Source organism: Penicillium chrysogenum (assembly GCF_028827035.1).
Source record: "Penicillium chrysogenum strain IBT 35668 chromosome Unknown utg000005l_segment0_segment0, whole genome shotgun sequence".
Classification (NCBI taxonomy): domain Eukaryota; kingdom Fungi; phylum Ascomycota; class Eurotiomycetes; order Eurotiales; family Aspergillaceae; genus Penicillium; species Penicillium chrysogenum.
In genome coordinates, this window is record NW_026622753.1 from 9,330,132 (window position 1) to 9,356,834 (window position 26,703).

At 49.6% G+C, this 26,703-nt stretch overlaps 9 protein-coding genes across 9 annotated transcripts; 4 read left to right on the forward strand and 5 right to left on the reverse strand.

Annotated features, from left to right (window-relative positions):
* Positions 1-564: 564 nt before the first annotated feature.
* Positions 565-1,585, reverse strand: N7489_011900 (peroxidase; the record flags this gene model as incomplete). Its single annotated transcript, XM_056717649.1, has 2 exons — positions 565-1,372; positions 1,479-1,585. The coding sequence occupies 2 exons, from the start codon at positions 1,583-1,585 to the stop codon at positions 565-567; spliced, it is 915 nt and encodes a 304-aa protein (XP_056565271.1).
* Positions 1,586-2,478: 893 nt separating this feature from the next.
* Positions 2,479-3,066, reverse strand: N7489_011901 (uncharacterized protein; the record flags this gene model as incomplete). Its single annotated transcript, XM_056717650.1, has 1 exon — positions 2,479-3,066. One exon carries the CDS (start codon positions 3,064-3,066, stop codon positions 2,479-2,481), a length of 588 nt encoding a protein of 195 aa, XP_056565272.1.
* A 344-nt stretch (positions 3,067-3,410) lies between these two features.
* On the reverse strand, positions 3,411-4,621 carry N7489_011902 (3-isopropylmalate dehydrogenase; the record flags this gene model as incomplete). Its single annotated transcript, XM_056717651.1, has 3 exons — positions 3,411-3,615; positions 3,665-4,088; positions 4,150-4,621. The coding sequence occupies 3 exons, from the start codon at positions 4,619-4,621 to the stop codon at positions 3,411-3,413; spliced, it is 1,101 nt and encodes a 366-aa protein (XP_056565273.1).
* A 752-nt stretch (positions 4,622-5,373) lies between these two features.
* On the forward strand, positions 5,374-6,773 carry N7489_011903 (HSP70/90 family co-chaperone CNS1; the record flags this gene model as incomplete). Its single annotated transcript, XM_056717652.1, has 3 exons — positions 5,374-5,668; positions 5,730-6,002; positions 6,058-6,773. The coding sequence occupies 3 exons, from the start codon at positions 5,374-5,376 to the stop codon at positions 6,771-6,773; spliced, it is 1,284 nt and encodes a 427-aa protein (XP_056565274.1).
* A 906-nt stretch (positions 6,774-7,679) lies between these two features.
* Positions 7,680-9,104, forward strand: N7489_011904 (putative endo-1,4-beta-xylanase; the record flags this gene model as incomplete). Its single annotated transcript, XM_056717653.1, has 5 exons — positions 7,680-7,732; positions 7,795-7,951; positions 8,001-8,133; positions 8,192-8,305; positions 8,371-9,104. 5 exons carry the CDS (start codon positions 7,680-7,682, stop codon positions 9,102-9,104), a joined length of 1,191 nt encoding a protein of 396 aa, XP_056565275.1.
* Positions 9,105-9,294: 190 nt separating this feature from the next.
* Positions 9,295-10,796, reverse strand: N7489_011905 (DUF2841 domain-containing protein; the record flags this gene model as incomplete). The annotated part of the gene is made up of 3 exons (XM_056717654.1): positions 9,295-10,040; positions 10,093-10,606; positions 10,665-10,796. 3 exons carry the CDS (start codon positions 10,794-10,796, stop codon positions 9,295-9,297), a joined length of 1,392 nt encoding a protein of 463 aa, XP_056565276.1.
* A 3,621-nt stretch (positions 10,797-14,417) lies between these two features.
* Positions 14,418-15,638, forward strand: N7489_011906 (uncharacterized protein; the record flags this gene model as incomplete). Its single annotated transcript, XM_056717655.1, has 2 exons — positions 14,418-14,619; positions 14,929-15,638. 2 exons carry the CDS (start codon positions 14,418-14,420, stop codon positions 15,636-15,638), a joined length of 912 nt encoding a protein of 303 aa, XP_056565277.1.
* A 711-nt stretch (positions 15,639-16,349) lies between these two features.
* On the forward strand, positions 16,350-19,911 carry N7489_011907 (putative nuclear serine protease HtrA2/Nma111; the record flags this gene model as incomplete). The annotated part of the gene is made up of 4 exons (XM_056717656.1): positions 16,350-17,063; positions 17,131-19,434; positions 19,488-19,685; positions 19,744-19,911. 4 exons carry the CDS (start codon positions 16,350-16,352, stop codon positions 19,909-19,911), a joined length of 3,384 nt encoding a protein of 1,127 aa, XP_056565278.1.
* Positions 19,912-20,972: 1,061 nt separating this feature from the next.
* On the reverse strand, positions 20,973-25,000 carry N7489_011908 (uncharacterized protein; the record flags this gene model as incomplete). Its single annotated transcript, XM_056717657.1, has 5 exons — positions 20,973-21,533; positions 21,600-21,914; positions 21,987-24,614; positions 24,672-24,762; positions 24,822-25,000. Coding segments are annotated over 5 exons (3,774 nt in total), but the record flags the coding sequence as incomplete, so codon positions are not given.
* Between the last annotated feature and the right edge of the window lie 1,703 nt (positions 25,001-26,703).

Here is a 26,703-nt window from a genome sequence, read left to right on the forward strand (position 1 = left end):
TATCGCCAGGTACATATGTATACACCGTTGATACAAGCTAGGGAACTAGTTAACACGGCCATCTGCCAATCAGGGGGCTCTTATTTGATATACCCGAGGCACGAGTCTGTATATAGTACAACATACATACATATTTAGTACTAGTAGTATTAGTTAGTACTAGTTAATCGTACTTGTTAACGATAATTACTCCTTTAAATACATACATAGCAAGCTCACATATGTATGGACGGAGTACTCCGTCCATACAGACAGTCTGTATACATGTATACATGTAGTATTATGAATACTAGCACTAGCCTTCCCCGCAGTCCTACCCCAGACTCCCAGACTTAGGCTTCCCCCTTTCCTTTTCCCTCTCTTATCTCTTTATAATCCCATTACTTTAACTTATCAACTACAAAACTACATACTAACAGCTATCCAGTTCTCTTAAACACATTCTATGATCTATGATCTATTTACACGTCCGAGTCCTGCAGTCTACAGTCCCAGATCTACCAACGCAGTGGGGAATTTATCCAAAAACAAGCCAAATACAAAACAAACAAAAAAAATGACACTCTACAGACGCGCTCTGGGCGGGCCTGTAGCAGTGTTGCTCTTCTTCGGTGCCGAAACATACCCACCCAGGGTGCCGTCAGTGTTGGTCACTGCACCCTGAGCATCGCGCCGGATGCCAAGTTCAATCAGTTTGGCAAACACCTTGGAGAAGTGATCGAAGAACAACTCCTTATCCTCGGCATATCGCTTAACCCACGGGGAAAATGCCGGGTCCGTCAAAAGCGACATATCAGTCGGCAGCATCATTAATGGCTCCTCGTCCTCCTCGGCATCGGGATCCTCATACACAAACTGCGTCATACCCGACGCCATCTTGCGAGGCTTCCAGTCAAGCTGAAGCAGCAATTTGAAGAACGAGTTCGAGAACCGCGTCGGGTTCGTCACCCACGGACCCTCGAATCCACTGCGGTCGCCGTGGCACCGGCCCAGGTTGTGTCCGCCCGTCAGCGCGACGATCTCCTGGTCGTTGAAACCCATGCGATAGAAGATGAACCGCAGGTGGTCAGCGCCCTGGGCTCCGTCTGGCAGTCGTCCCCGTGGCGGCACCTTGGTGTCGCCTATCAGATCTGTGCGTCCGCCTTGCCAGGGGATATCGGGTCCGCCCATCTCCTTGATCGCAACTACGCCGGCCAGAGTCCACAGATCCGAGTACGTGATCCAGGGGTGCTTCTCTTTAATCGGCTCCAGGAATGCCCGTCCGTGCTGCAGACCCGCGTTGGCGGGATCGCCACCCTCTGCTTCGTACCGCATGCCGGCTCCGTTGGAACCACCGGTGTCAGTTTCGGCGTCGTACGTGCCAGACGAGTGCCTGTTTGAGATATTGTCAGTGATATTGCGTTGAGGAAGGCTTATCGCCCCGTTGGTCCGAGGGTCCCCGACCGGAGAACAAGGCTTCGAGGATCACATTTACTTACCATGCTAGTCGCACGAATACGGGTCCTGCGCTGCCATCGTCATAACCGGGCTTCTGCAGGATAGCGGCGATGTCCTTGCGGACGGCGTCATAGTTGTGAGTGCTCATTGTCGGTCTCGGCCGATAACGCGGTCCGGGGTATGCTTTTCGGGGAGAATCTGTACAAACTCAAGATCGGCTTCGAGATGAGTTCGAAGATGATGAATTGAAGATCAGAACGAGATCAGAAAGAGAAAAGAAAAGAGAAAACTGGGCAGAAAAGAGAACCCGAAAAAGAGAACCCCCGGACTTTCCACATGGAAGAGAAGTCGGTGGATCCGCGGGCCGAATCAGCCTGCGCCTATTGAAGATGCCGAGGTTGGACTTGACCGTCAAACTTCCTTATGATCTGTGATTTCTGCTGTGATTTCTGGCAATTTCCGACTGGATTTCTCGGTTCCGATGGCGCATATCTCCTATTTTAAGTGATTATCGCCTTATAACTATCGGGACAACCTTGGAAGCCCTGGATATGAAATCACATTCCAAATGTCGCCATCAAATGCCGATTCAGACCTCGGAACTCAGAAGCCGACTTTAAGATTCGGACAACATTTATGGGCAAATCCGATGCTTACGTATATTAATACATATGTATAGTATTTGCAAGGGCATACAGTTGAAATGAGTGTCATTTTTGACAGAACTTGCTTCTCGATTCTGCGCTGCTTGTCATGTGGCTAAAGGATTGGCCAACCCTCTGGGAGAGATTGATGAAGGAGGCTGTACCCCAGAGTGAACATGCTTGAGCAGCTGTTCACTCCGTCAGTGTTTGAACTCCAGTCCTCAAAATGGACATGGGACAGATCTTCTTTTGCCATCAAAGCCAGGGCCAACAAAGAAAATTAATGGTTTCACATGAAAGCTCAAAGAATACCAACATCTGTGGAGCACCTTGGAGATATCCGAGAGATGTCCGAAAGCCTTCAGGGATCTCGCTCATCCACGTTGTCGTCTCCGCTCTATTCAATCTCAAATTCCCCATCGACATCCTCCGCATCCGCAACGACCTCGAATTCCCCGTCGGCATTATCATTCGAAGCAGCCTCCTCAATAACATCCTTCTTCAAGCAAGTTAACAGCATATCCCGCTCCCTCTGTAAACGCGCCACCTCCTCCCGCGCCTCGTGTAGCGAGATGCTCAGCTTTCGCATCTTCGTCTGATATGCGCGACTGAGCCCATCCGCCTGCCCAGCCAATCGCGAATACTTCTTCCGGATCCACTTTCTTTCTTTTCGAAGTCGGCGCACTTGTCTGTCGAGCAAGTGTCGCTGCTTCACGTCCGTGTCGCGGATCGTCTGAATCACCTTGTCGATTACGTCGGTGTGCTGCGCTTGAAGTATGCCTTCTTCGGAGTACTTTGCGATGCTTATGAATGTAGCACAGATGTCTGCCGCGATGGATGCCATCAGCTCGCGTTTTGTGGTGGAGGTTTGGTGTTCTAGGTTTTCGAGGCGTAGAGCACAGAACCCTGGTGTATTTGGTTGCTGGCTTGGGTGACCCGGTGCGATCACTGGTTTAGATGAGATGGTAGGCTTCTGGGGTGACATGGTGAGGGCTCGGGTTTTCGTAGGAGACCCGTCCTGGAGGGGACTCTGGGGTGTAGAACCTTTGGGCTTGAGAGGATGTAGAATTTTAGACATGGAGAGGAATTGGAAAGAAGAATGAAAGGTCCCCAAGAATATACCAGTGTAATTATAATCTTTGGGAAGTTATGAGCTCATCTAATCAGATTTTCTTTCAACCCCATTCAGTGAACAAACATTGCCTTTGATCAGCTCCCGTCTTTGTTAAAATGAAGTTCATTGATCAGACAGTTTAACGCATACCTAAGTATGCTGAAATATTGTTTGAACCAAGCAATCATTGATACATGCTATGTGTCTTGTATACGCTACAGTGCAGACACAATCGCATCTCCCACTTCTTTAGTTCCAGCCTTACCCCCGAGGTCAGGCGTCCGAAGCCCTGAGTCCAGCACTTTACGCACCGCATCCTCCACACGTCGGGCCTCATCTTCCATGCCCAAAGAGTATCGGAACATAAGCGCGACGCAGAGGATCATAGCAACTGGGTTGGCAATATTTTGTCCCGCAATACTATAACAAAGTTAGAACAAGACCTTCGTATCATGTTTCTAGCACTTACGTCGGAGCAGATCCATGTGTAGGCTCGTACAGCCCGTAGGGCCGTGTCTTCAGAGTCTTATCACCAGGCAGGCCGTTGAGACTGGCACTCGGCAACACACCCAGTGTACCCACAATAGACCCAGCTTGGTCGGAGATCATGTCGCCAAAGGTATTGTCAGCCAGGATAACGCCATTCAGGGATCGTGGGTTCGTTGCTAGAATCAACGACGCGGAGTCTGCCAGCTGGTGCACCAATTTGACTTGCGGGTACTCGGCTGCCATGGTCTTGTCCACTACCCGGCGCCATAGCCTAGAAGAAGCTAGTACATTCGCCTTGTCTAGTGAGATCAAAGGCCAAGGGGGATTGTGTCGCAGTGCCACTTCAGCGGATAAACGGGTAACACGCTGGATCTCGGCTTCGGAGTAACCCCATTCATCCATTGCTGTAGTAGAAGAAAGGTTAGAATAGCTATTGAATTACAATAGGATCTCAGTCCAACCCACCATATGTTTCCTCTTCAACCTTGCGGCCAAAATAGGCCCCTCCGCAGTTCTCCCGCACGACAACAAAATCAACACCTTCAATAACATCGTGCTTGAACGGGCTGAACTCCTTGGCAATAGAAGCACTCGGCGAGGTAGAAGAGCACGGGCGTAGGTTCGCATAGATATCCATAGCCTTTCGTAGTTGGAGTAGTCCTCCCTCAGGACCATCAAGACCACGACGTTGATTGTCCCATTTCGGTCCCCCAACTGCGGCGAAGAGTACTGCGTCTGAGTCCAAAGCCGCCTGTTTGACTTCTTCAGTCACGGACTTGCCATAAGCGTCAATGCTGCATCCTCCAATAAGCTCCTGGCGCAGTTCGAACTTGCGTTCCGGTGTCTCAAAGGCTTTGAGGACCTTCACGGCTTCGGCCATGACCTCGGGGCCGATGCCATCGCCGGGTAGGACGAGAATGTTGAAGTTTTTGGCCATGTTGTTGTGGTCTCCGTTGTTACAAAGGATTATCTGGGCTAAATCAGATCATTCTCATACCTTGGTGCCCAGGACTATATACAGCCTATATCGGAGCTCGGTCTTCAACCCGACTGATGCGGGGTTTAGTTTTGGTCGGGCTTTCGCCGATGAAATGGCACCCGATGTGCGGAGGTCAGCCACAGGGCTAAGGAGGGCATGCATTTTAGCTTTCTGGGAGCTGTCAGTTGTGGGGATTTAGTATACAAGGTCAGGCCTGCATAGTAGGTGTCCGGCACTGCCTACTAGATACGTATATAGTATTGTCATTGGCTAGTAGAGTAGTTGTTTTTCCATAAAACAGTGTGTATATGCCTTGTTATAGGAGAATTTTGACAGAACCATGTCAATAGTGAAGCAGATATCCATAGGTAGTGGAATATAACCTGGTAGCAAAATGATAGTCATGAAAAGTTGCGGCCTCAGGCACCATCCGGCTCTCCATATGCGCTTATCCGACGTAGAAACTACAGTCCATCAGGGAATATATAGATGGTTTTAACCCAAGTTTTTGTCGTAATCGTCCATTCTCTTTTGATTACTCTTCCCAAACATTTTAATCTCATTTTCAGTTCGACCAATCCGGTAATAGGGTTTAGGGCCGAGCTGACCCCCTCTTGTTTGCACTGTTTGCATTGCGGGCATCATTTCTAAGCGTCTGGACGATCTCCAAATCTCCGAACAAGACATTTTCCTGTGACAGAACCCTCAAGATGTCGCGCGTTGAAGAACTTCCGGATGACTTTGATGAGTCGCTCGACCTCAACAAGGCTCCCCCTGAGGTCGCGCAGGGCTTACCCCAGCCTGGGTTTGACGCCTTCGCTCCTACAAACGAAATTCCCTTCCCGATCAACGAGGAGGCACTGAAGGCGCGCAAAACCGATCCCAATGCACCCGAGCTTCCGCCAGCTATTGCGGCCGTTCAGTCGCATACTTCAGAGGAGTTGATGGCAATGATGAATAAGACTCCTCTGTTTATGACCGATATTGAAAATGCGGGTGACGAGAGTACGTCGGATTATTCCTTGGACATGCCTGTTCGATTCAACTGACACATATCTGTTTCAAGAGGGTGAAAACGTACTCCTAGATGCTCTTCAGGCTCTGCAAAACGAAGGTACTAGGGCCGAGGTTGCAAACACCTTCAAGGGACAAGGCAATGAAGCTGTGCAGGAGCTCAAGTGGATCGACGCTAAAGAGTTCTACACAAAGGCTATTGCTGTCATTAACGCCAAGGTTGATAAGTGGGAGAAGCCCGAAGACCCCGAAGAAGAGGCCGCTCTGTTGCGCAAATTGGATGAGGCATCGCACATCAACCGGGCATTGTGCAACTTGGAACTAGGTATGCCTTACCTTCCCGGCTGTACCGGACATTATCTGACCTATTTCCTCTACAGGAAACTACCGTTCTTGTACTCTCGACTGTGCTGTCGCCCTTAAGTTCAACCCTAAAAACGTAAAGGCCTTCTATCGCTCCTCCTTGGCACTCTTCAAGTTGGACAAGGTTGCCGAGGCTGAAGACGCTGCAGCCCGAGGATTGGCAATCGACCCAGAGAGTAAGGCTCTTCAAGAATCCGCCAGAAAGATTGCCGAGCGGAAGGCCCTTTTGGAACGTGCTGCCGCGAGGAAGAAGGCGGAAGAAGAGAAGGTGCGCAAGCAGAATATGGTCCTCAGCACAGCTCTACGCGCCCGTCAGATCAGAACCCGCAAAACCACTCAGCCTCCTGATATGGAAGATGCCAAGATTCGCCTTGTGCCTGATCCTCTCTCGCCGGAGAGCACAATCGAGTTCCCGACTGTTTTCCTTTACCCCATGGACGCCCAGTCGGACTTTATCAAGGCCTTCTCGGAGATGAACGCTATCGAGGATCATCTGAGTTACATCTTCCCCCTTCCTTGGGACACCAAGAAGGAATACACTGTTGAAGGTGTTGAATGCTTCATGGAGACTGTCTCTGGTGGTTTGATCAAGGCTGGCAAGAAGCTGCCTTTATTGCAAATTCTCTCTGGTGGTAAGGTCGAGGTTGTGGATGAGCTTGTCACCATCCACGTCGTGCCTCTTTCCAAGACCGGCAAATACATTGCGGAGATGAAGGCTCGGAAGACTGGCTGAGCGGTATCTCATCAATATGAAGCCCACCGCTCAACTTTCAACCGATCTCGTGGATTCCTATGGAACTTGTGTCCACAGAAACCACTCCCATGGGAGGAGTGCTATCCTCCTACCCGTCACCCTGTTGGGGTTTGGCTACAACAGTGGTACCTGACCACTCTTGACGCTCGATTCTAGTCCTATCACGGAACAACATGATACAAAAACTCTGATACCCCTTAAAAGCGCCTTGTGTACATAGATGCATTTTCAGATTCTTATAGATATCATTGAGGCGGCAATGCCCCTGGGAACGAAAGGTCCCATTGATTATAATACAACATATCCAAGGCCAGGTGAATATAATCGATTGGCTCAGATTGTAATTCTGATTGACTTTGACTGCATAAGTGGTCAGCGCTGTTTAATGGAAAAGAGGGGACCGCTGTCTAGCCTGAATGAGACCTGAAGATTCTCCGGGGAAGCGGAGACGAGCGCATTTACCCGGTCTCTTTCTTCAACTTCACTCGACGGGAAATATAAAAAACGCCTCTTTTCCTCTTTTTGCCGTGAAGAAAATACGGAATTTGCTCCGCTGTCTCTCTATTCGTTTCTCCATCCTGTCCACAATGTGGTGCCGGGCCCTGTGTCTATTTCCCTGGCTAAAGTGACAAATTCCATGCACGAGCTCATACGATTAGGCGTCTTAGCAGAGGCCAAGCCCATTCGACCATTTGCAAAGGCCGCGACAACTATGCCACGGCCTGTCGGCCCGTCAAAGTTGAAGCTGTCAAATGTCAGAACTACTAGGGCCCTGACAGTCTGGCCATGTTTATCCCTGACTATAAAAGGAGCTTGATCCTCTGAATTTCCCTTCCAGGTCTAGAACTTCTGATCAATTCTATTTCTGACATTGATTATCTCGTCATGGTTCATTTCTCTACTATTGCCCTGGCGTTGGCCAGTGCCCTTCCTCAGTTGTATGGCTTATCTTTCCAATCTCGAGCATTAACAATCATTGACGCCCTTTTTTCTTCCATAGGACCCAAGGAGCCGGCTTGCATACCTCTGCTGTTGCAAAGGGAAAGCTATACTTCGGATCAGCCACTGATAACCCCGAGTTGACTGATGCTCCGTACCTTACCCAACTGAGCAACACAGATGACTTCGGCCAAATTACACCGGGCAATTCGCAGAAGGTTAGATAACCCTTACCGTATAATTCATACCCTCACTAATTGTCGCTAGTGGGATGCACTTGAGCCGTCCCAAAACACCTTCTCCTATACCAATGGAGATGTCATTGCCAACCTTGCTGCTAAGAATGGCCAAAAGCTGCGGTGCCATACTCTGGTTTGGCATAGCCAATTGCCCAGCTGGGGTAAGCTTTGTTACAGCATGTCTTTCAATCCATGAGTAGCTATCTAATTGGTAAATAGTCTCAAGTGGCTCCTGGACCAACGCAACCTTGATTGCTGCCATGAAAAACCACATCACCAACGTGGTCACTCACTACAAAGGCAAATGTTACGCTTGGGATGTTGTCAATGAGGGTCAGTACCGAACCCAAGAACGAATGATATCATCATCATCAAATAGCTAATATATGCATTGCTAGCTCTTAACGAGGACGGTACTTATCGTGACAGTGTCTTCTACAAATACATCGGCGAGGCATACCTTCCCATCGCGTTTGCTGCTGCAGCCGCCGCAGACCCAGACACCAAGCTCTACTACAACGACTACAACATCGAATCGGCCGGTTCCAAGTCATCAGGTGCCCAGAGAATCGTCAAGCTAGTTCAGCAATACGGTGCCAAGATCGACGGTGTCGGACTGCAGGCACACTTTATTGTCGGAAGTACCCCTAGTCAGAGCGCGCAGACTACCAACCTGGCCGCATTCACAGCCCTGGGAGTTGACGTTGCCTACACTGAACTCGACATCCGTATGACTCTGCCATCAACTACTGCCTTGCTTACCCAGCAGTCGACCGACTACAAAAATACCGTTGCGGCGTGCATGGCAAATACCAAGTGTGTTGGCATTACTATTTGGGACTACACGGATAAATACTCGTGGGTTCCGAGCACATTCCCTGGTCAGGGTGATGCGTGTCCTTGGGATAAGAACCTCGTGAAGAAGCCTGCTTATGCTGGTATCTTGGCTGCTCTGGGCGGTACGTCCTCCACTACTACTACTCTGGTTACTAGCACGACTACCGCCGGTTCTGGCGGTGCTACTAGAGTCCCGCTCTATGGTCAGTGTGGTGGCTCGGGCTGGACTGGAGGCACAACTTGCGCCAGTGGAACCTGCAAACACATCAATGACTGGTACTCGCAGTGTCTGTAGACTTGAGGACAATGATGCCCGATGACGAAGGGAAATAGGCCGGCCTCTGCCCATCCGCCTTCGTATCAGAGCATAGGCTCGGGATTACTTTATAATGAATTGGCATATTATCTTCTTCAGATGTGACGCGAACGAAATTCATTATCGTAAAGAAAAGGACATTATATGTACTCCGGTCCATGCTAGACGCTCAATAACTGAAATAGTAGGGGTGGCCGTATGGCATCATTGTCTCCGTGGACAAGTTTTCTGTCGAAGTCTGGGTGATTGGAACAGAGGTACCGTAGAACCCCATCGGGGTTGGTTGAATGCCGGAAACACCAGGGTATGGATAGTGCGCCATGCCAGTGGGATGTGTCCGGTCAATCAAATGTGTCCCGGCAGATTCTGGTTCGTGTTTCGGCCTCAGTTCCAGCGGTGATGTTGACATGTTGGAGGGGCCGACAGAATGGTATTGGGTGTTTGGACCCATGTGCATTGGGTTATAAGGGTGGGAAGGATTGTAAGGGGGCGCGTTCGGTAGGTCTTCGGAGGTGACTTGGGTTATGTCGATGTCGGAGATCCCGTCGCTGCACTCGGATTCGACGATATTTTGAGAAGAGGGTGGTTCAATTGGCGAGCTTTGTCCGCTGGAGGTGTCTCCGGCCATTTGAGGGAGATTTGTGCGAGCTATAGACACGCGTTTTCCATCTAGATAACACATGTGAGTTTCGGAAGGGTGTGGAGGAGATAGCATGAGTAAGTATGTACCTGAAATCCCATCTAGGTATTTTTCTTCCTCCTCGCGAACTTGATATGCCTCATCTAAGATTTGTAAACGTTCGACCGGGAGGATTTGACGACGAATGGGCTGGTCGCTTTGTTTTAATCTGGCGGTGGTGATTCCGTGGGTTTCGCGCATTTCGCAGAGCATGTATACCAAAAGTCGAATGCGTTCTAGGTCATTGTTAGCTTGGTAGGAACAATCGGAAGGATTTCTCTCTCTTACCAACTTTTGGAAGATGATCCGGTTCCCGATGGCTCACTCCTAGTGGCCACCATGGTGGCTTAGTTGCCTCGGGGTCCAGCTGTTGGGTTCTTCCTTCAACGATCTTCCGTCCATTGTAGGGGTAGTTCACTTGCTTGCGCGGCTCGACTAATTTGATATAGGCTTTGGCGATAATTCGGCAGTTTGTTTGTTGTAGATTTTGGAAGATTTTTTCGTAGTAGAGACGCAAAAGACCTCTATCTTTTACAGAGATAGAGGCTCTTTGGTGTGAAGCTAGGTTGAGGTTCCGACCACCGAAATTCTTTTTGGGTTGTGAGCTAGCTTGTAGAGACCAAGATTCGCATGACGGCCACATTGCCGGCTGGAACGGGGACTCTGGTTGAGATGGAACCTGCATCCTCTGTTGACTACCCAGCCCCATTCCATTGTAACCCACGGACTCCCCCTGCGACGGGGCAGAGCTGTTGTTAAACGGTTGCCCCCCCACTAGACGGAACTTGAATCTCGGGAGAAACTGTCCCATGTCAACGAGAACACTTCATGTGGGGTAAATAGAGAAATAGAGGTCTTACCTTGAGATCGTGTTGCATGGGCTTCTCTCGACATCGCCACTGCTCGGAGGAATTCACCCGTAACCCGAGGAGAGAGGATGGCCTCGCGACTCTCTGAAATGGAATCGGAGGCCCTTTGGCAAAGATTCCCATCGTTGTCTATGTAGATCATAGCAAAGTGGGTATATCCAGGCTCCTCTGGTGATTGCCTGGACATCTTTTCCGGGCCCTAGGGTCAGCTCTGTTAAGGTCATCACATAAGAAGGATGGAATACACTGTAAATGGACCCAATGGCCCCGGGTTTTGAATGGCAGACTCGTCTAAGTTACGAAACAGACGAAGTGGGGATTTTTCTACAGGAAATTTGGGGGGTAGAAGCCCAGATAAAGACCATGCTGCGATGGGGTCAGTAGCAATGCCTCTCTTGTCGATCAGTGACTAAATGTGCTTTGATAACGATTTATAAAAAGCCACTGGGTCTTTTTTTCCCAGGTGTGGCGCACCCTCCCTACTCCGTACGCAACTAGAAGGAAAGGTCAAAGGCCTGTGGAGACGAGAGAAAGACCGATCTGCAAATGCAGATACAGTATCGAAACAGACGGAGTATTAAGTCCACATTTGGAATGCGGACATCTTTTCCTTGGACCCATGACGATCTTAGTGTAAAGCCGCAGGGGAATTTGAATAATTTCCCCGAATGACATTGACATTTCAGCGCTTGGCTATTATTATATTATATACGTATATAACCGCCTACCAATATTGGCTATGGGAGTGGTTAGGTTTCCCCCAAACTCTCACTCAGTTAGAACATCCATGCCCCTTAGAACCTGATAGTATAGTAAGTACCGAGTACAAAAGTACCATAACGTGCAATAAGAAACAGTTGCATGATAATAATCAAGGGCCTTATGCCAACCAGTTGCCTTATTACCTTATTCCCGAAATTGTATATGTATTACTCTTTCCATCTCCTTACTTATCAAAGACACGTTAACTGACACAGAGCTACCCGGTAGAAGGATTGAGCATTTGATGCCCCGTGCCATTATAGTTCTCTACCTATCACTAGTTAGAACATGCCTAGTTAGATACAGAATAGTCAGTTTGCCAAGACCTCCATGCACAAGAACCTTCCAAGGTTCCCATGCACTTTGTCGTCATAGAGTGGTTGGGGGAAATCCGAATTTTTGAATCAAATTACCGGATAAGGAAACCAATATTTTACCGGCCGGACGGGATTAGCTCGGTCTAGTCTGAAAAGCCTCAGCCTCAGATCGACTCCATATGTCATAGGTATAATACTATTGGCCGGGCTTGGTTTGAACAAGCTTCGGGTTCTGACACTTTTCATGGACGACTTGCTTCGGCCGAAAGGGGATGGAAGAATGCGAACCGAATATGAAATCAGCGATGGTACCTAGGTACAATTTGCCACCGTGCTATTTCCCATGGTACGTCAACTTGGGTAAGTGCCCAGGTGTATATTGTATGGAGTACTCCGTAGGTGCAGATGGCCTCATTAATAGATCTTTTTAAAGTACCTACCTAGGTAATTATCTAACACTTGTAAACTTTGCTCGATCGAATCTCGACAGTCAAGTGGAGCACAAATTCTATGATCGAACGCACGATAAGCTTCTCGATTCATGGACTTTCCGTTGTGGGGAAGAGTGTGTTGGTTCGACGAAGTCCTCGTTTAGCGAACATCCACAACATATGGATACATACTGATTTGTTAATCTCGGACACTCGATATCAATACCATACGACGGAGAACATCCACCTAAGAACTCCGGTGACTCCGCTTCAATCCATGGGATTCCATATCAGTCCAAGGTAATTCAAGGTAATCCAAGGGAATCCAAGGGAATCCCCTGTCGAGGGAACGGAATAAAAAGAAGGTTTATCGTCGGGAAAGAGATTGAGTTTAAGGTTTGGACTCATATCCATGGCTTTGGAACATTGGAAGAGCCCTGGAGCTACCTCGGGGTAGTACCGGAGGACTCCGAATAGCTAAACTGCCAGAATTGCTCCGCCCCATAATTCCCATTTGCATAGACCGGCATATCCGACTTGCATTTCCTGGAAATGGGATACTGGAGCTTGTGGCGCAGGCTTCACAGTGGTCTCCACAGTTCCCCTTTTAGCCCTTTGCATATTCGTAACTGCGTATGCACAACTATGTATGTTCGAGAGTCCAATTAATACAATTCTCAATGTCTTCCTCCATACCCAGACTTCAACAAATGGTTTTCTCTATCCCCTGCAGCGCCTACACGCTGCACTTACATGCCTTTGCGGTAGAGATCGTCAGAGTGATTGATAGAAACAAAGTTCATAGGATCGTCTAGATAGTTACCCTTTTTTGGGAGATTACCTGACGTGTCGCTTGGTCGTTCCTGACACATCGAGTTAGGAAGAATTTCCAACCCCTTTCTCACATACATCTGAACCGTGTGTCAAAGTCCCCGAATGTGATTTGTGGATACTGATCGTCAGTCTATAATTGCCAAGCGGTCGCTGGCAAATCCATACATGCCTAGTTGTACGGAGTACAAAGTACTAACCTTGTTTAGGAACTCTTATTTCCGCTCCCTTTGACATCATTGCCGGGGAAATTGGGGGGCCTTTATCCGTGAATAGCGTTATTCCTAGCACCGCCACGTAGATATGAGGCGCTGCCAGTCTAGACCGACGATACGTACCTAGGTAGCAGGGAAAGTGCGATCTCACGTGTACGCATTATGGCGGTAAGAGGTATCCTCCCGAGGTCGTCTATCTACTCGGTACATGAGGGAGAGACTGAAACTCGCTATGGGCAAAGAGAAGTGACATAGAAGAGGAAGCAGTCTGTTACCGAAGGCATAGTTAGGCGGATGTCGGTAGGTCGGTTTTCGCGGGTTATACTTAATCATTTTATACGTATACCCTTTTGGCCATATGTTGTATTTCCCTCTCGTATTCTGCACTTTGTTTAGGCCAGATTTTCATCTGGCTAGAAAGGAAAACGGCATGAAAAAACCGAGTTGATATTATATTCTATATAATGTCTCTAATATCATCTCAAACCAGTATAATATATATTGGGACCATTCAATTCTTATATCGTCAAATACAGAGGAATCACAAGCCGACTATCCTTGATAGTTATTAACTATGAAAAAGGCAGTCGGATGTGGTTTCCATACATCTCAGGCAGAATAAATTTGCTGCCTGGGGCGGTCCATATCGTACCCCGTGACCTTCCAATGTCACTTTCATTGTGGAACACCAGTGACTCTCTCTAAACATCAAGTACACTCTTAGAACTCTGAATCACGAATTCAAGTTTCAAGTCAACTGGAGATATTACTATTATCATCTCAACATCATTCATTCGAGCCTGTGTCTCCACCATTCCAAAAGGGCTCCGCTGCATTAGCCCGCCCACGGCTGATCGCTCTGAATCTGGGCACCAAAATCTGTCTTGCTCCGAGTTCCAGTTCGCTGTGGAGGCCGTGTTCCCAATACATCCCTGCCTTTTGACTGAGCCAATCACCACTCTCTTCTTTATTTCTAGCAGCTTCGGGGTCTCGCCAAATATCCCCCCCATCCCTGGATTCCCGGTTCAACAAGCGCCGTTGGGCCTTCACCGTCTCGTCCGTGCGGCCTGCGTAATTCAGCCACAGTAGTTTCCCTAAATCGAGGGGATCGCTGGAGAGAAGAAGTATTACAGGGTGAAAAGAATCCCCCGGAGCCACTCCTCAACCGTGATGGTCCCTCATTACACAATGGACCCCAATACTGGTTATCCCGCAGGCTATCCCGTCCCGACTCAGAGCCCCCAAAACCAACAGATGCCTTTTTACCCTAACGCTGTTCCCCAATACCCCCAATCAAAGACACCGTCTGCTCAACAGTTTGGTGCTATGCCCATGCAGCCTGGTCCTGGTGGAGCTATGATGCCCTCTGGTTTCCCCCAACAATCTTCCGGTTCGTTGCCCCCCTTTCTTTTTCCTTTTTTCATTATTATCATTGGCACGGCGTATCTGTCACTTTTACCCCGGCGCGGCAGACATGTTGCCCAAATCCTTGGGGAAAAGGGAGGGTGTCTCATGAGGCTCAAGATCGGATTGGATTATTTCCAAGCCCCCCCCTCATGCTTGTGTCACTCGCCCCTAACACCCATCGCTATCAATGCATTGACCACTTGGCACTGTCTAGCTTTGACCATTTGTCTCCTGTCTACTGTTGCCCACTAATTGGAATGCTTTGGACTGACCATATACTTTGTCGTAATAGCAGCACCTATGGATAATTTCTCAGCGCCCTACGCCCAGACCCCCATCCCTACCCCCATGGGCCAGTTTGTCCCCCCTCAAGGCACATCCGGCGCAAACATGCCATCTCAAGTAGCGCAGACCTTCTCCCAAAACATGGCTTCCATATCAGCGAACAACCTGCTTGGCACACAACCAAAACCCCCTTCGCAAATGAACTCGCCCCAAACCGCTGCCTTACCTGCGGCTCCAAACCAGGCTCAGGCCCAAGCTCAAGCTCAATTTGCAGCGCGTGAAAAGGCCCGTGTCACTGCCCTCCTTGACATCAACTCGGCCTTGTTACAGGAAGTGGTGAACCTTCAAGCGGCCGGCAAGGCTGGCCCCGCCTCCAACCCCGATACAAATTCACCCGCGTCAGAGCAGCCGGATGCATCCAAAGCCAATCAGAAGCCGAGCCCCGAATACATTGAGTGCATGCGACGTCTACAAGCCAACCTAGCCTACCTCGCAACTATCGCCGATCGAGCAAAGAAAGCGGGTGGTGTCGTTCCTCAAACGCCAGCGATTATGACACCGCCCCCAAACCTTCCCGCTGTGAATGAGCTATATGCCAGACTAAACGAGCTCTTCTCACGGTCTGCAAAGGCCTCTACTCCGCAAAGACCGAGTCCCCCGTCCATGCAAGGAAATGGTGGACCCAGCCCTGGCGCTATGTCTGAATCGATTATCTGAGGCAACTAATGTGGAAACATGCAGTCCTCCGTGTGAGAAGGCATGCCACAGATTATTTTCGAGCTCCTGGTTTGTCCGCCCCCGCGAACGATGCGACCATGTTTCGGCCCACCAATGCGAGCTTTATGGGAGGCGCCGGCCTATTCCCTTCAACACCATGCATACCCGCAGAAGCATGGACCTTCCACCATGCGCACCATCTCTGCCAACGAAAAAAGCCTAATGTATGACCAGTTGAGAACTTCAAAGCAGTCATGGTCTCTATGAAATATGTCTAGGAAATACTCCAAAGTCCTGGCTCCCCCGCTTTCGAAGTATGGGAGCATTCGCCAAGGAACAACCCTCATATTTGAGTAAATCTGGCTACAGAGCAACCTCCAAATTTGTATATTAATTGAATGTAACGTAACATCCCACGCGTCCCGTCCACGTGTAAATCAGGCAGAGAGGTATTTAGGGTCATTGTAACAGTAGGGCGCATGAGGCGGCCATGGGATCATATCGTGCAACTCCGCCCTTATCGAAATTCCCCGTCCTTACCGCCTTGCAGCTCTTCGTGAAAGATTATTCTGCCAGCAATAATCCTGAGATGCGAAAGAAAGCCTCCCCCAATAATATGGCCTTGTTGCCTCTCCGCCTTGGGGACTTACTGGAGGGCACGTTTTGCCTTGATGTCAACGCGCATGCACATTTTCCCCAATTGCCTGGTGGATGTATTGTTCTTTATCCGTTGTATGCAGAAGGAGCTTGCGAATTGTTCCCGTTTTGCCTTTCCCGTCTTATCAAGGCGCAAACCAAACCTCCACTCCTTTGAGGTCTCCAGCCGCCGCTGATCGATCATCTGCGTCACATTCCTTAACTCCGCATCGACCGCATCTTCACGTGTCTCATTCGTCTGATACCCCATTCTCTGCTGCCCTGTTAGCCTCAAGAGGCTCCCGGTCAATCTCGTCTCTTGCCAGCCACCTAAAACCCCGTCGACACTACCTCCAAAGCTCAGATATCTTCGCCATGGATGGCAAGGGCGATATGAGTGCGAAGCGAAAGCGCAGCACAACGGCCTGTACTTCCGAGCATCCGAACAAGCAACTCCGACCTGAGCCCTCGATATTGACCCCCGACGACGCAACTCCCGCCAACGGAACTGTCTATGAGATCGAGGAGGATGTAGATGAAGCTCCCTCACCAGTTGCCATCCCCGCTACAACGGACTCACCTGAATGGCAGGCTACTATCGAGAAGGTCGTGAAATGTGCCGTCTCCATTCACTTCTGCCAGACCTGTTCGTTCGATACAGAGCTCTCAATGTCCAGTCAAGCAACTGGTTTCGTGGTGGATGCAGAGCGTGGCTACATATTGACCAATCGTCACGTTGTGGGTGCTGGTCCTTTCTGGGGATACTGTATATTTGACAATCACGAGGAAGTAAGTCGATCTTGCACAATGGTTTGGTCAAAGACCTTCGGTTATTAACAAAATTGGCAAATCACAGTGCGATGTTCAGCCCGTATACCGAGATCCCGTTCATGATTTCGGTATCTTGAAGTTCGACCCGGCGAAAATTCGATACATGCAAGTCACAGAGCTTAAGCTCCAGCCAGATGGAGCGCGAGTTGGTGCAGAAATCCGCGTCGTGGGTAACGATGCTGGAGAAAAACTGAGCATTTTATCCGGTGTGATCAGTCGACTGGACCGAAATGCGCCTGAATATGGAGAGGGCTACTGTGATTTCAACACAAACTACATCCAGGCCGCAGCTGCAGCCAGCGGCGGTAGTTCGGGAAGTCCTGTGGTCAATCTTGCTGGCCATGCAGTTGCTTTGCAGGCTGGTGGTCGAGCTGACGGTGCTGCAACGGACTACTTTTTGCCGCTGGACCGCCCGCTTCGTGCACTGGAGTGTATCCGCCAAGGTCAACCGGTTACTCGTGGTACAATTCAAACGCAGTGGGTTTTGAGGCCTTTCGACGAGTGTCGCCGCCTTGGTTTGACCCCGGAGTGGGAGGCTGCTGTACGTGCCGCAGCACCTACTGAAACGAACATGCTTGCTGCGGAGATCATCCTTCCGGAGGGACCCGCAGATGGTAAGTTGTTGGAGGGAGACGTGCTTATCAAGGTGAACGGAGAACTCCTTACGCAGTTTGTTCGTCTCGACGACATCCTAGACACGAGTGTCGGGGAATCTGTCAAGCTGCTGGTTCAGAGAGGCGGTCAAGACGTTGAGGTTGAGTGTCAAGTGGGAAATCTGCATGATATCACCCCCGATCGTTTCGTGACAGTTGCTGGCGCCAGCTTCCATGATTTGTCGTACCAACAGTCACGTCTCTATGCCATTGCCACTCGCGGAGTCTATGTCTGTGAGTCGGCGGGCTCTTTCAAGCTGGAGAACACTGTGGCAGGGTGGATCATTGATTCAATTGATAAGCGGCCCGTCCGTAACCTCAATGAGTTCGTAGAGGTCATGAAGAACATTCCCGATCGCACTCGCGTGGTGATCTCCTACCGCCATATTCGCGACCTTCACACGAAAGGAACTAGTATCATCTACGTTGACCGTCACTGGCATCCCAAGATGCGGTTGGCGGTCCGGAATGATGAGTCTGGTGTCTGGGATTTCTCCGATATCGCTGAACCCATTCCTGCTGAACCTCCTGTCCCAAGGGAAGCCAATTTCATCCAATTAGACGGCATCAGCCAGCCTGCTGCCGCGGAGATTGTCCGTAGCTTCGTGCGCGTATCCTGCATCATGCCGTTGAAGCTGGATGGATACCCACAAGCAAAGAAGACTGGGTTTGGACTGGTTATCGATGCTGACAAGGGTCTAGTGGTGGTATCACGAGCCATTGTCCCCTACGACCTTTGCGACATCAACATCACTGTGGCCGACTCAATCATTGTCAGTGCTAAGGTGGTCTTCCTGCACCCGCTTCAGAACTACACCGTCATCCAATACGACCCCAGCCTCGTCAAGGCTCCTGTTAAGAGCGCCCAGCTCAGCACTAACTACATCAAACAAGGCCAAGATACCATCTTTGTCGGCTTCAACCAAAACTACCGCATTGTCGTGGCCAAAACCACAGTCACTGATATCACGACTGTGTCGATCCCCGCCAACGCAGCTGCCCCTCGTTACCGTGCAATCAACTTGGACGCCGTGACCGTAGATACTGGACTCAGTGCCCAATGTTCAAACGGTGTGCTCATCGGCGAAGACGGTGTCGTTCAGGCCTTGTGGTTGAACTACCTCGGTGAGCGCTCTGCAAGCTCTCACAAGGATATCGAATACCACCTCGGCCTTGCCACTCCATACCTGCTTCCCATTACTTCCAAGATCCAGCAAGGAGAGGTCCCGACGTTGCGAATCCTGAACATGGAAAGCTATGTTGTACAGATGAGCCAGGCTCGCATCATGGGCGTTTCGCAGGAATGGATTAACAAGGTCACTGAGGCCAACCCATCGCGACACCAGCTGTTCATGGTGCGCAAGGTTGACAGCCCTCCCGCAGGCGTCACCCCCGACCCCAGCACCAGCTTCCAGGAAGCCGACATCATTCTCACGCTGGATGGCCAAGTCATCACCCGCGTTTCAGAGCTGGATGTTATGTATGAAAGGGAATTCCTGGATGCGCTGGTCATACGAGATGGCGAGGAAGTGCGCATCCGTGTCCCCACGGTGCCAACTCAGGACATTGAGACAGACCGTGCCCTTGCCTTCTGCGGTGCTGTCCTACAGAAGCCCCACCATGCTGTTCGTCAGCAGATCTCCAAGGTTCACAGCGAGATCTACGTGAGCGCGAGGGTGAGTTTCGATACCCTTCTATCCTTTAAAATACTGCTAACACTATTCTTCAGAGCCGTGGTTCCCCTGCTTACCACTACGGTCTTGCGCCCACTAATTTCCTCACTGCTGTTAACAGCGTCTCGACTCCAGACCTGGATAGCTTTATTCGGGAAGTCCGCAAGATTCCCGATAACGAATACTTCCGTATTCGCGCTGTGACCTTTGACAACGTTCCCTGGGTGGTGACCATGAAGAAGAACGACCATTATGTGAGTCTATACCTATACACCAAAATAGAACTTTGAACCGCGTTCTAACATCCAGCAGTTCCCCATGTCCGAATATGTCAAGGATCCCACCAGTGCATCTGGCTGGCGCACCATCTCCTACGAGACAGAAATCGGTGTGGCCCCCGACGCTGCCAACCTCAACCCCGATGCCATGGACGAGGCTGCTGAGGGAGGAGCTAGTGAAATCGAGCCGGATATGCAGTAAGTTCTGGCCTAGCGTCGATATTACTGCATAGGGGCTAGAGAATCTTGTATTATATTTTCCTCGGCGCCGGAGGGTGGGTTTGGACCGGGGTTTTCATCTTGCGTTTTTCTTTTTCTCTGTCTTTTCAATCTCACGGTGTATGTTGCGCAAACGGGCGTCAGATATACGAGTATAAATTCATACATAGACAATGCACATGTGCGATGTATTCTTCTGCTTTGCGGTTTAATTAGGGTTGTACAACACTAGGCCAGTTATTTATGGGGGCATGGGAGTATGTCCGGTCTTCGTGGTAGTGTCCGTACGTCAACCACCATGTCAATCATCCACCTTCAGGTGCACTGTGGGAGATAAAACACCGATTACACGTTTGTTTATTTGGGTTTTATTTTCGGACTTGTTCTAGATATATACATTTTGAACACTGAATATATTGGGTTGAAACAATGGCGTGTGTCTAAACTATATATATACTCACCAGGAGGGTGCAACGAAAAGAAAACAACATTCTAAATTGGACTAATAGGATAGAACAGGTTATAAAAAAAGAAGCATAAAGAGATAATCTTAATCTCGAAGGAATAAATCCCAAAAATAACTGAGGACGAAGTAACAGCTTCAAAAGACAAAAGCAAAATAAGAAGTGCATCATCCGTGAATCGAACACGGGCCTCGTCGATGGCAACGACGAATTCTACCACTAGACCAATGATGCTGGTGTGATGAAAGGGATAGCCTTATAGTATTACATGAGAGTATCCCATATCCTTCCACCTACATTCCTTGACATCCATATCAACTCCAACAAAATACCAAGGGAACATCCAACATAGGCCAAAATAACAATTCATTAACTCCATGCACCGATGGATGCAACTATGCAGCTGTTGCCTAAGACCATAAAAGTGTCAAGAACAATACAAAATAACGCCACAACCTAGATGATACACCCGTAACACGGACATAACCACGTCCGGCACCAAATCAATACTCCCCCGAAGGCCGCTCAATGTACAGACCAATTTACAATCCAAGAAAAGAAGATGCTATCCTGCTGGCCACTAGCTGTTGAAGCTCCAACCACCATTGAGCCGCAACCGCTGTCGTTCGGCAACATCCCTCCGAATCTCCTCTTGAGTGAGCCCATCAGGTCCGGACCAGTTCGCACTGCTGGTGCGGTCACGGTATTTCTTGATTTTCTTGTCCGCCTTAAAGGTGTCTTCAAGAGAGAATGGTGCAATTGGCCCGAAGATCGAGTCAACTTCCATACCATCCTGCTGCCGGAGAAGACCCTCCAGCTCCTTCGCCTGTGCCCACTTGGGGACAGGGAACATCTCAGAGTCGGAATCGTCATCATCCTCGCTGTCAGTGTTGATCTCGGGCAAATGGATATTTTCACCACTGGGGTACTTGGGAGATGGCTTGGTGGGTGGGCGCGGGGCGGAACTTGGCGCAGCCTTATGTGTGCTTGGTGGAGGCGCATGGTTTGGTTCGGCAAACGGTATCTTGCCGTTCGTGTACGTGACTATCGGGTGAGCAGGTCGCTGAGGTTGAGCATTTCTGTAGCTAGAAGAACCCGACTGGGGTGCCAGGGAAGACTGTCCACGGCCAAGGGTAGAAGGCTACATAGATTCCTGAAGTCAATAATCTGTTCGTCAGGATATTACATGGAATCCGATGTTACTAACCTTTCTGATACTAGATTGGCGGATAGGCTGCGCCATTGTGCGTACAGGTGGCATGGGGTTGTGCTCATCCTCTGTCTTTCGCCGTTTGAATTCGCCAGTTGATTGCACATTACTAGGCTTAGACGGAGCGGCCCGGTGGCTGGTTTCATCGTTGCCTCTCTTTGGCGGTTTGGCGGGATTAGGCGGGGGTGGGTTGATGCTGCGGCCACCAAATGGCTGAATTGAGCTACCCAAGCGAGAAGGAGGGCGGGAAGAACCTAAGTCACTTCGCTGAGAAGACTGAGAATATGCCTGTTCATGCTGCAGAATTGGCCCCTAGGAACTGTTAGCGTTTTGAGAAAAAAAAAAAAGTAAAGAAAAGAAACCCGATTGAAATAACGCGCTTACCTCATTGACTATCTGCTGGCTGCCTTGCCTCCCATGCTTGCGAGCATTCTCTGCTTGTCGCTTTTTGATTGCCTCCATGCGGGCGGCTTTGTTTGGATCTTCTTGAGCCGACCATTCGCGGCGCTCCCGTTCAGCCTGGCGCTCCCTCTCGGCCTGGCGCTCTCTTTCGGCTTGACGCTCTCTCTCAGCTTGGCGCTCCCGTTCAGCTTCAGCACGACTCCTCATCTCCTGCCGACGGGCCTCTTCTTGTTGGGCGGCAGCACGCTTGCGTTCGACATCACGCTTTTGTTCTTCCTTCCGACGTGCCTCGCGTTCTTGCTCCTTCTTGCGGTCATTGGCGACCTGAGCCTTGCGCTGGGCTTGCGTTTGACTAGAAACAGAGCTCTTAAAGCTGCTCGCAGAAGATGCTGTATGCAAGGAGGTGTTGCTACCCTTCTTTTTGAGAGTTGGCTTCGAAGCAGCGACAGAGGCGGCTGCGGGCACAACCGACTCCTGAGAACCCGAGGATGATGGGACAGGAATTTGTTGACGAGACATCGTGCTGCCAACACGAATTGACATGGGTTGCGGCGTTGGACGTTTCACGGGCTCGCGAGTGGGTTTGAGAGGACGGCGGTCATTTTGCTTCGGTTGAGGGACGGCAAACCTCGAGCTAGACTCCTGAGCCGATTCAGGTTCCCGCGATTGCTGGCGCTGCGACTGGGAGGTCTTGTATACTGCCGAGCCTGCCCTCTCTTCTGGCTCGACCGAGGAATTCTCCTGAGCGGCTTTGAGTTGAAGGGCTCTTTGCTTTTCTTGTTCACGAGCTCTCTCAACACGCGCTTCTTCTTCTCGATCCTCACGCTCCTGCTCTTCCCGTTCATGCTGGCGCCGTTTTTCTTCTTTCTCGGTCGAGCTTCGTGTGCGGCGGCCTTCTGGACGTTGAGGACTGGTGATAGGGACTGGTTGAGAGAGGTGTTTGGTATTCTTAGTGAATGCGTCCGCACTTGGTTGAATGCGTGCCTGCTCAGGCGATGAATGTTCCATCCGTGGTGTGTTTCCAGTGCTTGAAAACAGGCCCTTGGCAGATTTCATAATCGAGTGCAGTTTCAGCTTCGAAGCACTGATGTGACCGTCGAAACGTCTTGGCGAGCCTGTTGGAGTAGTAGAAACATCGACAGGAGTATGAGAAAAGGAGGCGCTTTGTTGGTGACCGTGAGGCCGGGGTGAAGAGAACATCGAGGTAGATGATTTGGGTCGTTCAGGCTCTGTTTGCAAAGCATCTTTCTTATTGACTGCATGCGACTTTTCGAATTCAGCAAGCTTTTCCATGACATCTGTGGTCTTGCTCTTGGAAAGCTCAGGCTTTTGAGGAGAGCTCAGCGGCTTGATCCAGTCATCGTCCACAGACATACGCTCTGGAGCTGGGGCTTCACGTGCCCTTTCGTCCAAAGCTTCAGATTTTGTTTCGGCCTTCGAAGCCGGAAGGTCTGGGTAGGGAACCTGACCAGCTGGTAGCGCAGAAGCGGATGGGATTGACTTTCTGGGTCGGGATGGCTGGAGTTTGCCTAGCATGCTGATTCTTTCATGCAAGGACTGGGTGGACTTTTTGCTGTGCATCCTGGTAGCCTGGTCAGGATCCGTTTCTTCACTTGGTTCTTTCTCATTGTCAATTTCCAATGCCCTGGAGCCGGTAGTGTCCTCTGCCGCAGGGTGCGGAATCCTATGGCCGCCAGTCTGCCTGCCGAAGTAACTGGGACGCCCGGCAGTACTCGTTTTCGCCAGATCAATATGGCTTGTTCGAGTCTTCAAAGGTTCCCGCGCAGGGAGGGTGGCAAAGCTCAGGCTGCTTTTCCGAGCGAATGGTCGCTCTGGGGTAGAGCCATCCGAAGGAGAGCCGATATCATCAAGACTGCCGAGAACTGCGTCGTCTTTCGTGGCCTCTTCCATATCCTCGTCCTCTGGGTGAGAATCTTGCGTCTCGATAGGTGGAGCTACCGGAGCCACCGGGGCCTTTTCTGGTGATGGCTCAGGTTTTGAGACTGGCGTATCACTCTTTTCGGGTTCAGATTCCTCATTCTGTTGCTTTTCCGGGATTTTGCCATCTGGCTTCGATTTAGTTTTCTTAGTCGGGGTCGACATAATTTCACGCTCAGATTCTTCGGAAACCGATACGGCTGGACGCGCTGTGCTTTCCTGAGTTGGGGTTGGGTCCTTGATCGGCTCGACAGTCTGTCCGCGGGAGCGGATCTCTTCTCGCGCAGAGTGGAAGGATTCTTCATTCGTTTGTTGACTGGCCGAAATGTCGACCTCTTGAGTATCCAGATTCATGGGCTCGTCCTGTTCAAAAGGCTGGGTAGAAGGCTGAGTAGAAGCCTGTGATTCTTGTTGCACGTCAGGCAGTACCATTTCATCATCATCGGGCATGCCATGATAGCCAGAGTCAGTGTTGTGTGTGGGGAAGGAGTTCAGATTTTGTGTGAGATCGGGGTATTCGGGTTGCGAAGCTTGCTCCGTCACTATCTTGGTGCGGGGCACAGGCGATGCCGTCACGGGAGCGGGCTTGGAAACAACACGATGAATAAACGGGCTCGGGCTCGCATGGTTTTCTAATTGTTTCTGGGCGGACGAGAAGATTTCGCTCAAGGGCTGCAAGGGGCATTAGACGAGAACTGTTGAAATCTATTCGATATGGAGAGTACTTACCACTCGAGACTCTTCGGGCATGCGCTTCCGAGCGGTTCGAGGCGTCTTACCTCTCATCTTTCCGGGCGTCTTGAACACGTCCGCGAAGTTCCTGTGTGATTGTTAGCTGAGAAGACATAGAATTATAGAATTAGATCGTGTGCAACTCACGTCTGGCCCTTGGACAGGATCTCGGTCATATGTTCATTTAACCAGTCCAGTTCGTGTCGCACAGGGTATTCCACTTCTTCCATTTCTTGCTCCACTAGCTCTGCCATGTTTTCCTTCTCTGCTGCAATCCATGGCGCTGAGCCGACGGGCTTTTGCGCCCTCGCGCTTGCCGCCATGATCTGGACAATGCGCCGTTGGTGAAAGTGTAGGAAATAAAATCAGGGATTACCGGCGTAGAGGGTTGTTAAATTGTAAATGCACAATCATGAAGGTCGTGGGTTGTGGGTCGCGCTGAGTCGGGGAATGGAGATGTCGAGAATCAAAACAGACCTAATCGGGGATGGCAACGCGTGGGTCACGTGATTGTTTGTTTATGGCCCATTTTCGTTTTCATTGGAACTTGAACTTCGATTGAGAAGGAGATACATATGAAAAACACACGCTTGAGAAACCTCACTGTCTTTAGGAGTACTCATAGTCAGAGTAATAGATTCTCCCTCGAACCTGGTTGATAAAATTTGGATGGGACTTTCTATACCTTGAGAGGACGCACGTAGAGGCAAAGTAATGCTTCATATAATGAAACTCGACTTCATGGTGACCTGATAGACCTGGTGCTCATGGCAAACGAAGACACTACGCAGCAGGGGATGGCCATTGACAATTTCAACGCAAGACAAGGCCAGTCTGTTGAAGTTCACAGGATTCGGGATATCGAACGTGTGGTAAGTCAGGTCACCACGGAAATCCAGCAGCATCTGCTCTAATGCCGAAACTTGATAGTCGGAAGCCAGTACAACTCTTTCGATGCTGGATGCTTTCAACCAAGCTTGACTGAGAATCGCGTCATACAAACCTTCCGTCTCACTCCCATCTAGACCTCAGGATAGCCCACAAATGGGCCCAAGCCCCGAGCCCATAGCCTAACCCGCAGTGGGCTATGGGTTGGGCCTTCGAAGCCCGACCCAACCCCCAGCCCATTAATGGGGGCCTTATGGGCCCCTATCAAAGCCCATTTCTATATATAAATATAGTCTTAGCACGTATAAAGTAGCTGATTAATGGCTGTATTTTGCGTATATACTAACCTATATATTTAGTATTATTATATTATTATAGTAAGAAGTGGGAATAAAGAAGATGTTATATTGATTTTAGTATTATAATGCCAGATTTCATATAAAATCACTCTAAAAAGATCCAATTTGACCCGTAGACCACGAATTCGCACCGAGGAGGATTACTAAGTATCCGTATAAAGAGAAATATATATATATTATCTCTCTAGATATAGTAACACTTATAGTACCTCTTATAAAAAAGTAAAGTTTTATAAAAATTAAATTTGATCTTTCTCTCTATCAATTTCTGCTTCCCCTCTCCTTTATAAGATTATAATTAGAAGAGAGAGAAGATTTCTATATAGTATATATAGCTTAGGCGGTAATTTGAAAACCCAAAAAAACCAGGGAAAAATGCATTGATTATATAGCTACGATAAATTGGTATGTTTATATTGTTCAGTTTATAATAGGCCCCTATTATAGGCCCCCATTATTTCTATGGGCCTATGCTTCGGGCCTATAGCCCACCGATGGGCCCGAAGGATAGGCCCAAAACCCAGCCCATTAGTGGGTTGGGTTGGGTTGGGCTATGGGCTTTGTGGGCTATCCTGAGGTCTACTCCCATCTTGGGAGGAGTTTACAGTATTGAGAGGAATATCTGCGGCAACTTGTTTTTTAAAGCTCGCTGGTCGACTTTGCTGCCTCTGATCACGAAGTCGCAAGCCTTGCCAGCTCCGAGATGGTCTTTCTGACGAGAATATCATGGACCCCATCTGTTCTTTTCGGAATTGACATCTGTGTTGTATTCTTTTATCAAT